The 16,198-nt window shown below is 29.8% G+C and overlaps 1 protein-coding gene across 1 annotated transcript; it reads right to left on the bottom strand.

Annotated features, from left to right (window-relative positions):
- Window positions 1-3,029: 3,029 nt before the first annotated feature.
- LOC110888836 lies at window positions 3,030-12,671 on the bottom strand. Its single transcript, XM_035978355.1, has 21 exons — window positions 12,516-12,671; window positions 12,153-12,420; window positions 11,939-12,038; window positions 11,707-11,834; window positions 11,521-11,605; window positions 11,277-11,409; window positions 10,984-11,192; window positions 10,749-10,869; window positions 10,472-10,663; window positions 10,309-10,377; window positions 10,098-10,236; window positions 8,932-9,024; window positions 8,812-8,836; window positions 8,632-8,750; window positions 8,376-8,516; window positions 7,678-7,926; window positions 7,472-7,597; window positions 7,160-7,406; window positions 6,103-7,043; window positions 4,781-5,998; window positions 3,030-4,693 (listed from the first exon to the last, which is right to left on the bottom strand). The coding sequence occupies exons 1-21, from the start codon at window positions 12,669-12,671 to the stop codon at window positions 3,030-3,032; spliced, it is 6,423 nt and encodes a 2,140-aa protein (XP_035834248.1).
- Window positions 12,672-16,198: the final 3,527 nt, after the last annotated feature.

Genomic DNA, 16,198 nt, shown 5'->3' with positions numbered 1-16,198 from the left:
ATATCAAACAGAAATAATATAAAATGCATAAACCAAATTTACTTTTTACTTATGTTATTTATGCAGAGAATGCCTGTAAATGTTGTAAGATTTGCCGGGTTCAGAAATAAGGTGTATGAGTTAAAAGTAATAAACTTGAATGGAAAAACGATCAGTATGAATCTTAGGCGACAGAAGCATGGAGATGATGTAAGGTATGCAATCGAAGGTTGGCCGAAGTTCATGAAGGATAATGGACTTCGTTTGGGTGACAAATTGCATTTCACATTCGAAAGTGCAGGAAATCTGATGATCTTAACACATGTGGAAGGTGTTAATGCAGACTAATAACAACTCTAATGATGAAGGTGTTAATGTAGAACAAATCATGACTCTTTTATGCTACTTATTTTATGTTAACTTTGTTTTGGACACGTAAACAGTGGTTATGATGTTTTATTTTGTTACTTGGTATTTTAAGTTTAAATAGAAGTACTGTTATATCATCAGGATTTATAACTTATTTTAGTATGTAAGTAACGTTGGTATTTTCTATAAACGTTTGGTGATTATGATTGTTTAAGTAGATATATTTACATAATAAGTTGTTGATGTTTATATGTGATACCCTATTTGGAAATGTACGTAAAGATAGTCTCTTTGTCAAATGGTTGTGAATCTATATCTATATATATATGTTGAAATATATATATTTACATATTAAGTTGTAATTACTTATACCTTACGCCTGTTATTGCACTCGTTTGTCCAAGTGCTGGAGATAAAGTTGTATTACAATGGAAAACCAAAGATTAAAAGAATTTGTTAAGTACATAAACAGATATTATAGACTTTTAATATATATAGGAAAATAGTAAAATTTAAATAATTATAAATTAGCAGTGGGTGTCTAAAAAAATAGTAAAATTTGTAAATTTAAAATAATTATAAATTAGATACTTTGAATATATTTTCGTATTGTTAAGTACATAAACAGATATTATAAACTTTTAATATATATAGAAACTTTCTATGATTTTCAAGTTATATATTAGTAAAATAGTATATCACCAACTATATGTGATTTATTAAGTCAACTTTATTTATATTTCATAATTATAAATCGAAATTTGTTAATACATGGTAAGATCCAATGCAAAATAATAGTAAATTCATTTTAAAAAAGATAAATGTAAATTGTAAAATAAACGAATTTAAAATTACAAAAACTTATCTCATTTATAATATCTATGAAAATCATCATTACACTTTATTAACCTACAAAACTACTGCAACAACACTTCATTATAGTTCACATTGCTCAAGAAGAACCCAAAAGGAGTTTGAAGAAATTAGTAAAGGTATTTTTCCGATTTCATATCCGATAACTTATAATCCGACTGTTATGTTGTTAATCTCAACACGAACTTGCCTTATTTCTGCCAAATAACACATATGATGTGTCTTTTTTAGCGATTAATGAGTAAGTAGATAAGAAATCGGAGTGTCAGTATTTGTTAAGAAAAATCAAATATTAATATGTGAGGTAGATTTAAAAGGGATTATATGTATTGGATGTCATCGGAAGTTTTGTTTTTTGGTTAAATAATGAGATATGGTTTAAATATTCTGTTCCAAATCTTTTTAAAAAAATGGATTTTATTGGTTTATAGTTTGATTTGGATGATTAAATGTATTTGGTTGTTGCATAAAAAAATTTTGATTTACATTATTCTCTCTTCATCGTGCGTTAACTGACATTAGATTTTATTAAAGTTATGTATTTATATTTTTTATCATGAATTACAATATGTGTATTTCTGCCTATTCAACAATGAATCATTGTTTATTTGTAATTTTGGCTAATAAAAGATGTAACAACAAAGACGTTTAACATAATTTTGTTTTTATATGTATTATTTTATTTATAAATTTGTGTAATTTAGATTGATTAAAAATGATTACTACTACAGGATATAATATAAATGAAACAACTGATACTAAAGTAAGTGAAATAGAATATACATGAAGCATCAAAACACATTAACGTATTTAACGTATGCATGTCACAGATTAAAAGTACAAAATCTAAATTGCATTATTTGTTATACTCTGATATTCTATTTTAAACGGATTAAAGTTTTATATCTCTCGTAGAATGGCTGGAGTTGAAAACGATGTTATCGTCCTATCGGATTCTGAAGATTCTTCAGATGACTCGGAGGAGTTTGATGATGATGATATTGGTCCGCTGACATTTATTGTGCCATACACGAAACGATTTGTAAGTTCCAACAACACAACTATGTTAATTAGCATCAAATATGTTTACATATTTTGGTTAAGTTTTCTATTTTTTTAAATACCATCATAATGGAAATTATTATTATGTTTTGTAACTTATAGCGGATACCAGTTGAAGTAGCAAGGATAACAGGAATTGACGAACCTTGAAAGTTAGAATCGCAAACAGGCAGAATGTGGAGACAAAACATGATGTTAGGGCAGAAACAAATAAAAACAGTATAAAGTATGTGGTGAAAGGCTGGGCGAAATGGCTAAAAGATAACAACATACAAGAAGGTGATCATTGCAAGTTCCAGTACTTTGAAGATATTTGTGTTTTCTTCCTTGCCGGCGTTATCCGCTAAAGGTGATGTTTGAAATTATGAAACAGGGTAGAAACATAATATATAGTAATTTTGGGTAATGTTTAAAAAGTTATGTAAGTTATGTAGTGTTACAAGTGGTTTTCTAGTAGGTTAATATGTTTAATAGTTAAGATAATCATGTACGTTGGACTTCTATTATGTAAGAATGTCTATAAATATCTACATGTTCTAGTTTTTGTTTATATGTTATATTTAATACATAGTAATATCATCTACTATTGATATAACAATGAAAAACCATACAAAAAATTAAAACAAATTACATAGTCCTTAAATAAGTAACATAAGGACATGGAATTGAAAACACCCAACATACAATAAAAGCATACAAAAAAACAGACCATATTGCCCGATTACAAATCATAACAAAATTTTAAACTACAATTTCCCAAATATTTCTTTGTAAACAACGTTTGCAGTTTTATTTGTTGGCCTGCCATCTTTGTCGAATATTAAAACCTTAACGCCATCCTTAGGCTTTACCCTCGACAACGCAACATAAAGCTGACCATGTGAGAACACGGGGTCTCTCAGGTATATACCAACTCTAGATAGAGATTGTCCTTGACTTTTGTTAATAGTCATCGCAAAACATACGGTTATTGGAAATTGCCTTCGTTGAAATTTGAAGGGTATTTTCTTGTCAGATGGTATCATGCTGATTCTTGGGATGTAAGTTCTTGATCCAACATTACTTCCTGATAATATCTCAGCCTCAATAACACGTTTACCAAGACGTGTGATTTGAAGACGCGTACCATTGCACAAACCGTTTTGCTGATCAATATTCCTCAAAAGCATAACCGGAACGCCCAATTTTAATACCAATCTATGATTTGGTAACCCTGATACTTTTACACTATTTAACACATCTGGATTATACAAATCTTGATGTAACGGATCGTTGATTTCCTCAGTCGGACATAAACTATCAGAGCTAAGATACTCAACTTCTTCACCGGGAAACAAATCAAGCAAACGGTCATTTATCTCATGAACAACTTCATTCTTAGGAGCGAGTATAGCTCTCTCAGAAAAGTAGTTACGGTCTTTATAACGATGAAGAACTGAAGGATATACAAAGTCAATCAAACCTTGAATTGGATCATTCTCATCAGTTATTAAGAGATGAGCAGGTATTTCAATATTTCCATCACCGTCGATAGAGTCACCAACATTACCTTCGCCGATGTCAAGAAGCCATTTACCAAGTTCGTTTATCTCCACAACGTTTGAGCTACTTGATCCAACCGACAAACGCATGTTGGTTGTCAATTTCAACACCTTGCAACTGGACCAGATGTGGGATGAACATAATGAGGCGTTTACGATATCTTGCCTGCTTCCATTTTGTACAATAGGTAGGATTTGTCTAAAGTCACCACCAAATACAATAGTTTTCCCACCAAATGGAAGTTCTGAATTTCGTGAATCAAAAACACTCAAAACATCCTTCATTGTACGATCAAGAGCCTCGAAAGCATGTTTGTGTATCATCGGTGCCTCGTCCCAAATAATCAACTTTGCTTCATATAAAAGATTCGCGATTTCAGTATTAGGCTTTATATGGCATACCGAATCTTCATTGACATTAATTGGAATATGAAATCGCGAGTGAGCAGTACGACCGCGTGATAACGACAAAGATGCAATACCACTTGAAGCGACATTAATAACAATCTGTCCATTGCATCTAATGGAAGCACCTAAAGTTTTCCACAGAAAAGTCTTGCCCGTACCACCATAACCGTACACAAAAAACACACCACCCTTACCAATCCGAACAGCATCCATAATTTCATTATACACGGCTCTTTGATCGCCGTTTAGACAGTTGTGAAGATTATTGAACTCAGCCGTAACTTCATCCATGTCAAAAGAAAGCTCCTCGTTTATCAAACGGTTGCTCTCGGACATTAGATAGTCATCATCAGGATAAGGCATTGGTGAAAACCTGTGCAAGCTGGATCCATTACGAAGAAGGAATTTTTTGATTTTCGACAACGTAATATTCTTTAAACGTTCATCAGAAACAACGAAATCTACAATGATAAGAAAAATTATTTAATATAACGAAACAACTTGAAAATATAACATCACAAAATATAACAAAAGGATAAAAAAGATACCGCTCATGCCAGAATCTTTCCGCATATTGTATAAAATGTCCTCGGACAATAGCTCCCACGTTTTCTCCCAAACAACTTTAGGTCTAGATAGCGTATTAGACAATAGAAGTGTTGCAAACAAAGAACGAAGATAATGACCGTTTCCTGTGAAACTGGATTCTTTAATACACTCGATATATTCATTGTCATCATCTAACAGGCCACGTGCATAACAAGCATCCCGAAACGTAGGATACACAACACCATCATATGTTCTTATTTCTTCAAATGATCGTGGCCCTTTAACCTTAGTAAGAAAAATTCTTAGGTAATAAGCCTCACCAAGAGAGGGAGACGCAGAATAAATTCTTCCAATAACAACATAATTTTGGCGTTGCTGCCAGCAACGATCTTTTAACTTCCACACATATTTTGTGGGAAACTCAACATAAGTAAGTTCTCTTGCTTCAGGCTTAGAATTGTTCATCTTCATCCATTCTAAGAAAATAGAGGAATTTACTTGAGGTTTGTTTAGGACATCCTCAATATCATCGTCACAACTAAATACAACATTTTGTTGTCCTGGAAGATGAAATGGTAACCTCATAACAGATGGATACCGATAATGAACATCATTGCCAAATATTCTCCAGCTGGCTTCACATGCGGAAACATATCTAGCTTCGTAATACTCTTTAATTTCATCTTTTGGAATCTCCTCATCGGGGCCTCTGTCTGAATCAAAAACAGCAACAGTGGCTCGATCAGGTCCTTTATTAATGTATTTAAACAAATACTTTATTGACCCAGCCTGATTGCACCATTCCACGTTGATGTGTGCCTGATATCTTTTAAGTAGCTTTTTGTTGTATGGAACTACACTCCTATTGTCTAAAGTAACGCCCTTCTTCACAACTGTGTGACCAGAATCTCTTCTCCTATAAACTGGAAATCCATCAGAATCAATGGAAGTGGAATCCAAAAACCTCTTTGGAAAATTCTTAGAACAACGGTTCCCAACCATGCATGGACATTTCATGTTCGCATATCCACAAGGACCATGAATCATAAAGTCACTCACAAGAGAATACAATTCAGGATCCTCGTTCTTATCAGGAATTTCAGCTGATATAAAGGGATCGATGTGTTCAACCGTAGGAAGCTTATGATCAGCTTTCATAAATAAGCAAATATGCGCATGTGGCAAACCACGTTTTTGAAACTCAACGGTATAAACAACTACAAAACAAAAAATATTTTAACGATAAGTACAAAAATTAAATATAATGTATGGAAAGACCAAAAAATTGTATAAATTGAAAGTAGCTGATATATTGACATACCTGCATTAATATCGCCAAAAAAAAATTTTTGCTTCATATCTTTTATCAATTCATCAAGTTTCATCTTAAACAATCGACAAAGTATGTCAGGTCTGTCTTTAGGCTTAATTGAAGAGTCACCAATAAATCTTACAATCTCAGACCATTTCGGATTACATGTGATTGTGATAAAGAAATCAGGATACCCATACTTCCGACATAACGCCATAGCATCTAAGTAATTTTGCATCATGTATCGAGAACCACCCGTAAAAGATGAAGGTAATATAACAGGTTGTCCCGTATGACTCAAATCACTCTGACCAACGTCTTGAACATTTTTAAGACTGTTAAGCGAATCAGATCTCAGTTTGATTTGCTGAAAACGTATGTAGTTTAGCCTCTCACTTTCAATCATTGTGTAGGCATCGACTAAAAACTGCTGAAACAACCTTCTTGCATTAAGAATTAGAGAAAACTTGTTATGCCTATCCTGAATTCTATAAGAAAAAAACTCCCTCATAGTACAAGTTGGTCTTGTCTTCTTTGTATTAGGACCAAAATCCCTATGAGGAATGTTAATCCTATATCCATCGTCTCCATACGGAAAAAGAATTGGATACTGTAGAGCAAGATAAGAAGGATGTAACTCGCTAATACGCTTAAGATCTCCGGAACGCATTTCAACAATAATATCACGGCTTTCAATCTGGAGATCAGGTTCATCAACTATCAAAGCAGCAACTTCAGAACACGTAGGTAAATTGTAAGTCCTACCGTCTCGATCTCTCTGTGAGATTATACGAAGTTTAAGAGTAACATTAGGATTGTCATGGAGATGGTCTCGTACCATCCTGTAAGTTTTAACCAACATATTTGTAGAATCTAACATGTTCGTAATATACTTTATAAACTTAACATCAAGTTCCTTTGCCCTTATCGATGCTTTGCTTGAAGAATCACTGTAAGAAAATAAACAGTTTTGAATTATAGTTTCAAAGGTTGAAATGGAAAAAATATAAGTATAATTTGTAAGTTAACATTAAGATACTGATAAGTAAAAAAAGAGAACAAATACCTGAATAACAACTCCCTATTAGAAAGCTCATTCTCAGTATCATAGATATAAAGCTGTGAAAATTTTGGCTGGGATCCATGCTTAGGAAGAAGACTACCCATACTATGTGCATTCTGACCACTGATTCTATAAACAAATGGAGCATTACCTTTGTTTATTTTAGTATCTACTTTTCCTCCCATTGAAGTAAAGGAAAACATAGAATTGTAACGTCTTATGTTCTTTAAGAAATATTTGCTTTCCTGATCTAAACAGCGAAAAAGCATCTGATAAGATGGATCAGAATCTTTATATTCAGGCAAACAACTTTACCATATCCACAACATAAGCTATATGTTTGCTTTTGAAGTGTAATGCGACCCTTTCCACCTTCGGTTGGCCATAAGTTTGCAAAGCATAAACCACACGTAAGAGATTGGTCACCATGGTCAACGTAATCTGAAGATTTAACATAAATTGAATAATACAGTAGGAAAAAATATAATATGAAACAACAATGAATAACATTAATCAGTTACCTTTAGAAACGCCTTTGGTGGCGTCTAACACAACCTCGTTAACATGATTTTCATCATCAGAATCAAGAACAGCCATTGGTATGGGTTCTATTTCAATTGGTTTATGAATAAGTCTACGCTTTCCAGAAGACATCTTTTTTATCGAGCTTAATTCAGAGGTCAAAAATGTTGTGTTACGTTTATTGGATATTCTGGGATGAAGAGAATAGCAATCATTCAATGGTAACGTTGATGAGCTTGCAATATTATCTGAAAAACCAAAATATTTTTTTCGTAAACTTTTTGAATTAAACAATTAAAAATGTATGTAATAATTTAAATATGAAATTTACCAGATGATATACGATTCAAAGAAGACACAGCATTAGAAAACTGCGGTTCAATTTGAACTTGAGAACGTATGTTTGTAACACACGAAGTTGGTGTTATGTTTTCTTTGTTTGACCTCGTCATTCGTCGTGTTGAGGTAGAAGAGTCATGAAAAACATTTGTGTTTCTATTCTGATTTGAAAAAGCTCCAGATGAATATGCTACATTAGTCAATTAATTACAATTATTGGCTGAATAAAAAAAATAATTAAATAAAATAATTCAAATAAGTATTTTACAAATAATTTGTTCAAACATTATATGTAGTAAAAACAAACAAAAATATGAACCTTCAGCAAGTAGTAATTATTTGATTTTGATTTACAAACCTGGTATTGTGTTTGATAGGTTTGCAAATGGTGTACGGATGGGTGTTGTAAACTGATCGTGTAGTACATTTCCTTTCTTCTTCAAAGTTGATTGTGTAATAACGGATGATCTTACATTAAAGGACGAATTTAAATGATTACCTAATAAGATATAAACAGTAATTATATAATATGTAATATAATCGAAGTGAAGTTGACGAACTAAATTAGTAATGATTAATATACATAACATTATGTAACATAAATCTAAACTTACTTGTCCCAATACCAGTTGAAGATTCGGTAGGAAAGGTGGTGTTTGAAATATTGGGAGTTAAATTCTCTTTGTTATTTAACAGGATTGGTGTTGATGATGACGATGTTGAAGCACCACCTCTAGAAATGAATTTTTTTTGTAACATTTGATCTCTTACTATCAAGGTATAATTTTCTTAACTTGCGCCTGTGTTTAGCCTCTACAGCTATAAGTAATACAAAAAAATAAGAATTTAAATATATGACATATGTAACATTAAACATTAACAATAATAAAATATATAAGTTATATAAAGATTACCTCTGACAACATATTCCGGAAAAGCAGCTGCATTTGATCTCTTATTATCAATATATAGCTTTCTTAACGAACGCCTACATTTAGCTTGCTCAGCTATAATGAAAAAAATAATACACCAAAAAAAAATAAACAAATTAATAATTTAGAACATAGAAACTTTTGAAAAAAAGAAATTGAAGAATATTATAACTGTTGACCATAAAAGAAAAAAAAAAACTTACATTTATTTTCAAGGTCAATATGTGGACGTTCTGAAGAATACGACTTAAATTGTTCAAACCTATTATGCATTTTTTAAACAATAGAAAGAACTACAAAAAAACCACTAATACCTATAGAATGAAAACGAAACGCAAGAATTAAAAGATTTATAACAAAGTACATAAAAAAATTACTGGAAATGTAAATAATAATGAAAAAAGTTATTCAAACGCAGAAGGAAGCTAAGAATGCAAACTCAGAAAACCATGATGATGTTTCAAAAGTATGAGAAGTATCTGAATTTATAGACCTAAGGTAAAAGTTATTTATGGAATTCATATTATACATTACCAAAATCAATTTTAACAAAATTAATGATCATAAATATAAAAGAAATCTATATTTATTAGTTTCGATATTTTAAGAAACTGTGTCATTTTATAAAAATAGAATTGCTAAACTTAGAAAATTTCAAAAAAATAAGTTTATAAACGTAACTGGATAATATAAATTGACATGATTAGCATATTTCTTAAAATTATTTTTTTGAGTTGTAAGTGAATTGTCAATACTAAAATTATTAGTAAATAGTAAATCGATATATATACATATATCTATAGTTGGATGAAAACTAATACCGTAAAATTTTTACATTTTACCAATATTTACATTATGGCATTATTAGATTACAAATATAAAATCAGTAATAAACGTAGTATCATAAAATAATCATACATCATACAATAAACAATATAACCAAACATAACTCTCAACCAAAATATTGTAGGATAACTAGAAAGGTAACAATATATAGGCAAAAATTAAATTGTCTTGAAACATCAAAAAATCTTACGAACAAACCAACATTCAGATATTGAAATACCAAATAAATAGTTCTTATTATTCAAATCAACCTCTCCTATATCTCCTTTAAGCTTCCTTCTCAACACACATGCGAGGCTTACTTGCTGAGGACGCCAATCCAACTTCATTCAAATAAACATCATCAAGGTTACGCTTCATGTCAGAGGATGATTGTTTCAAGTCAACCGCATAATCCTTTGAAATAGGTGTGGTGTTATCCCCAGTGTAAGAATCGGCATCCTTACAAAAATAAACAAATTATAAGTAAGGAAAGTATTAAAGTTATAGATAAGTTAATTTTTGAATTTATACCTTCAAACCTTCAGCACCAGAAGTTTGCAACTCAGACTGACTCATACCAAAAGTTTCATAAGCATCAATCTGTTAAAAATTGAAAAGCAAACAACAAATACTTCAACTTAGATTAAAAGGTTTTGAAAGTGGTAATATATATATTAATAAAACAATCACTTACTTGGTCTATTTTAAATTTTTTGTTGAGCTTATCCAAGATGTCATCATCAGTTGTAACAACTGATATTCCATAATTCTCGACACCATTAGCAATATTAAAGTCAGTTACTTTAATCACGAAAGCACACTTTAGATTAAGCAACTCTTCAAATTCAACGGGATATTCTCTTGGGAAATCATTAGTTTTCAATAACTATATTAAAAAAAATATAATGTGTCATTACAATAAATATAAAAAAATGTGATTTTAATAAATGTAAAGTAAAACTAAACATAACCTCGTCCTGAATTTGAATAAGTTCCTTTGCAGTTTTCCGAACAAACTTCATGGCCTCATGGTCAAATAATGTAAGCGTCACAGTTCCGGTTGAATCTTGAACGCGAACCGGTATTTTAAACCTTATAAACGATTTTTAAATAATGAACAAATAAATGAGAATAGATCATATAGCCGACCTACGTCGTTGTTGTTGTATGAAAAATAAGTTAAAGTATTACTAACAAACGGTTTACATGGACAGCGGGAAAACCTCTTTTCCATTACAATCCTTGTTAGAACATTGATACAACTGCGCATCTCTAACATCACTTGTTCCATCATCTTTATCATAGGTTTCAAACTTTTTCTCAACTTTTGACTTGCAATAGTTACACCCATCATAATACCACATCTTATCAGAAACGATTGCTACAATAGTTCCAACAACAACAACTTTCTTTGGCTGTTTATTATTACAAAATCACAAAAATGCAGGTTCAATTTTTGTTAAAATATAAAATATAAAACAATAAATGTTAAGGAAAACCTCTAAGATTGATGGAAGATAAGCAAGTGGTGAAAAAACATCATTCTTTAAAAATTCATCTTCGACAGAACACATCATATATGACCCAGCATGGCTACTTGACTCAGTTGAAGCAGAAAGTTTAGCAAGAAACCTATAAGAAATTTTGAATAAATAAAAATGTATAATAAAAAATAAGTAATACATAAAAAATACGAAAAAATTGATAACATTTTTAAAAAATTGTTAAAATAATAAAACTTACTTTTGCTTGAACAATAGCATGTCATCAAAGTTGTCGTTAATGAAAAGTCTTGAACCATCAAAGTTATTGGAAAATCCCCATTTGCCTATTGTTAGGTAAAGATAATATAAGAAATAAAAAAAATAAAAAAAAGTAACAATTCTATTTATATGCATTGTTTAAAAATATGTAGTATGAATTAAATACCTTTGTATGATTTAACTGCACCGAAATGGACAACAACGACAACATGTGCTTCACGCTTTTCGCTAACCATGTAAGAATACATGTCCTTAGCGTAATCGTCCCAAAGAATTAAATCGATCTGAACATCTCTACAATATAATATAAGAAGAAAATAAGTTTAAAAACATTTTGAATATTTAAATGCATAAAATGGAAAATAAACAAATAAAACACAATTTATAAAATATATTACTCAAGATCTTGAAGCTTAAGATTAAGACGTTTCCCTTTGCTACCATCCTTTTTGTTAGTATCCTCAATGTTATAACAAACACCAACATACCCAATGAAATCTACCAAAAATAAAAAAAATTAGATAACATCATATACAAAAAAATAAAAAATATATAAAATAAGTAAAAAAATATTATGGTATATAAAGATTGGAAATATAAAAAAAAACATACCTACTGTCGTACCCTCTTTTATTTTCTTTGAAAGAACATCATTAAACTCAACAAAATTGAAAAGGTATTGCGGACCGTCCCATACATTGCACTTTTCCACAAAGGTATGATAATAAAAAGTTAGCTTCTGGTTGTTAGGAACAATCTTGAAAGATGCTGTGTTCGCAGCAAGAGATGGCCGTTTAATGATAAGGCATGCATCAACATTAAGATGCCTCTCAAACTTTGAAAATAGCTTATGCATGCAAGAAGCTTGAATTTTGCTACCCTATGTATAAATACAGAATAACATGCAAAGGGTATGTTAAAAGGCTAACAACATCAACTTAAAATAAACAACAAAGAAAAAATTCATTAGTTTACCTTTTCATCCATCAGTATCATATCTATTCGATATGTCTCCCTTTCATTATCCCTCATTTTCTTCCTGCACAAACTAACAATTTTAACCCTGATAGTGTAGTTTGTGGTAAGAACATCGATATCGTTTAGCAATGTGATCCGATCAACGTTTTCCATGATAGGTAAGAAGAAATCGACTGTTGGACAAGTATTACTTGTTTGCTTACAGTTCGTCAACAAATGATCTATTTATATCAAATTAATAAAGTTCTAATTTTAAGAAATATATTATCATTATTTCTAATAAAAATAAAACTCCTTTCTATCAGGGCATAAGTAAGGAAACGATATAATTTATAATTACATAGTAACAATTAACATAAATTCAAATTTGTAAAATTGGAAACTGTATATATTAAGTATATTAATCCGGGTTTACATTAAGAATTTAAAAGTTATTTAAAATTATTAAAGTAAAATTTTATATTTGAAACCTATTTTCTATAATTGACAACCTTTACTAAAATATTGAAAATATTTTTGTGTACATTTTTATGAATAATAAGTTTCCATAATTATAATTTACAAACTGTATAATAAGATTATTCAGTTGGAAAATAAGGACTAAATTTAGAATTTGGAACATACTAAGATCCAGTTGACTTTCTACAATTAAAATGATTATAATAATTGTTACCTTTGAAAAATGTTATATAAAAAAATTATAATGAAACTTGGGAAAACTAAAATTCAAGGTGACCAAATGATAATCAGAGTGTAATCTATCTATTATATATGTAGTACTACAGATTCATAATACTATGTTATAATAATAACAACTATATACTATATGTAGATTAATTAAAAAGATTAAAGAAAGAATGGGATCCAAAATTAATTTAAATCATGTTAAATGATTAATTCATTAAAATATAATTGTTTTACATATACTTATATATGTAGTACTACAGATTCATAATACTATGTTATAATAATAACAACTATATACTATATGTAGATTAATTAAAAAGATTAAAGAAAAAATCGGATCCAAAATTAATATAAATCATGTTACATGATTAATTCATTAAAATAAAATTGTTTTACATATAATTTTTGAATAAATTTGTAACATCATTAGCACTATACAACGATTTATAAAATTTAAGAAATTACTATTTAACACATAGATTAAACTTTCAAGACATGCCAAATGAGTGGTTAAAAAAAAGAAATAATATGGAACAAATGTAATTAATTGAAATTAGCAGCAGACAACGATTTTTAATTTGTAACTTATACAAGCATCAGACAACGCTTTATAAAATTTAAGAAATTACTATTTAACACATAGATTAAACTTTCAAGACGGTACAAATGAGTGGTTAAAAGAAAAGAAAAAATATGGAATAAATGAAATAAATTGAAATTAAAAACCATAACGACTGTGAAAACCAAAAAAAACAATATATAGAGTTAAAATCTAACATATGAAAGGCAAAAAAATTTCCATGAATGTAATATAACTAATTAGTACGGCTATCGTAAGGTTCAACTCGTTCAACACTCAACACCTGCTCATTCTCATCAAAAGAATAGTGAACCGTGTCAAGGACGTTAATTCTAGCAGCTTTCATGAACTTCCTCCAACCGGTCAACGCGTATCGCCAACCTCCTCCTGTTTTTTTTCCCGTCTTGTACCGTTGGTAAATTGCTTAGGTGGATCGAGATGCATAAGACTAACAGTGATATCTTTTAAACCTTCATGAAGTCTAGCCATCCGTGAAACAGGATCAGGAATCCTCTGTATAGATGTAAAAATAAAAATAATAATAAATATGAAAGTAAAATAACAATGTATATTAAGTAACAAAAAAATACAAAACATGTTTTTTAAATGTTGGTAAATTGATATTAAAACTTACAAAATAACGTTCACCAGCCATACGTCTAAAACGACGAACAGCACCATGTATTTGTCCTTCAACTTCATTTTCAGCATCGATAGGTGCAACTTCAAGCTGCAAATTAGATATATAAAATGTATGACATTAACATATACAAAACATATAATTAAGTAACGAAATTAAACTTACCACTTCGATATCTACATGAGAAAAATCCATTTCAACTCCGTTTTTTCCAAAAATTTTTAAATGGAAAAAATTACCAAAACCTTTTGTAAATAACAAAATACAATCAACCTTCAAATGTAACATACTGACCATTACGTCAAAACCAACGGTAAATCCAACTTTACCGTCAGATGTTTCAATGGCAACTTTAAAAATTTTGTTATCCAACATTACAGTAGATATTACATCATTTGATGAATATTCATAAACTTTTGGCAGGATGCTTTCAGGAATGACCTGCGGGAATAATAAACAAAGAAAAAAAAATTTATTCAGAATATAAGTATTTGATCATACATACAATACGAAAAAAAATAATATATCTTACATAAAAATGCGATGATGGAGGGAGCAAATGCGTCCAAAAAGAGCCACGACTAACGCCATCAACATAAGATGTTAATTTAAAAGTAGTAGAAGATACGGGATTAAATACTACCAAACAGCCTTTCGTTAGACTCAAATGTTCTACAACATTGGACCAACCATGGAAGAGGAATAACTTTCCTTTAGCAGCGCTTAAAGAAACATTAAACACTCGGCCATCTTGAGTGTGTATCATAACATTCGTAGGACCTTTATCAACACCCCATAGTTTGCAAGCAGCATCATCTGGAATGCACTAATAAAACAAAAAAAAAGCAAAAATGAATTACAATATCATTAAATTTATAAACAACACAATAATAATAAACTGTATTTAATAAGAACAAAACAAAAATTATGTAATAAATTGTCATTTACCAAAATAATTGTGTCTGCTACATTCATTAGCCTTAAGAACCAGGGTTGACTGAAACTGATTTAAAAAATAAGATGTTAATAAAGTATAACATGTTAAGGGTAGTGTAAAGAAAAAAAAATAAAAACAACAGAGATTGTACAAATGATATGTTACATAAAGTAAAAAAAACGAACAAAAAAATACCTTGATGAACCTTCAGCCATATCAATAATCTACAAAAACATGTTAAATAAAAAAACCACGTCAGAAGAATTATTATAAAAAATACTACAACAACAAAAAAATTATGAACAACATGTTATAATAACATTAAAAAGGTAACAAACATCAAAATAAATATCTTTTATTCCAAAATCTATAACAAATGTAGGCAACCGATGATATAAATAAAATGATATCACATTAAAAATTAACAAATTAACATCACATAAAACAATACATCAGATTGAAAAACTCACATATAAGAATACAATCGGAATCGGGGTTTACTATAAACATCATATTCCGCAAGAGATTAGATTCTAATGTTTTGCATAAGCATCATATTACGTAACAAAACCATATTCATAAAACCCCTAAATAAACATACTAAATAAACATAAACATAGTTTTCAAAAATTAAATAAAAGGAATAACGCATGAATAATAATTAATGAATGAATTAAACATAAACAACTTACATGTTTGTAGAGCGATATGTGAAATTCAGATATGGATTGAATAAAAGTAGATGTAGATGGAGAATGTGAGGAATGTAAAACCATCTATATATATAGATCCACTGAAGAAATAACTTGTAATATGGAAACCGATGGTATTCTTGG

Source organism: Helianthus annuus, chromosome 10 (assembly GCF_002127325.2).
Source record: "Helianthus annuus cultivar XRQ/B chromosome 10, HanXRQr2.0-SUNRISE, whole genome shotgun sequence".
NCBI classification, from domain to species: Eukaryota; Viridiplantae; Streptophyta; class Magnoliopsida; order Asterales; family Asteraceae; genus Helianthus; species Helianthus annuus.
The sequence above is the reverse complement of the archived record's forward strand: the minus strand, read 5'-3'. Positions and strand labels throughout refer to the sequence as shown.

Excerpts from the sequence above, each read along its gene's own strand:
- LOC110888836 (XM_035978355.1), bottom strand. The coding sequence starts at position 12,671 with ATGGAAAACGTTGATCGGATCACATTGCTAAACGATATCGATGTTCTT. Across the intron at positions 11,410-11,520 it reads ATGCTATTGTTCAAGCAAAA|GTTTCTTGCTAAACTTTCTG; the intron begins GTAAGTTTTATT and ends AATTTCTTATAG. Across the intron at positions 11,193-11,276 it reads ATCTTCCATCAATCTTAGAG|CCAAAGAAAGTTGTTGTTGT; the intron begins GTTTTCCTTAAC and ends AATAATAAACAG.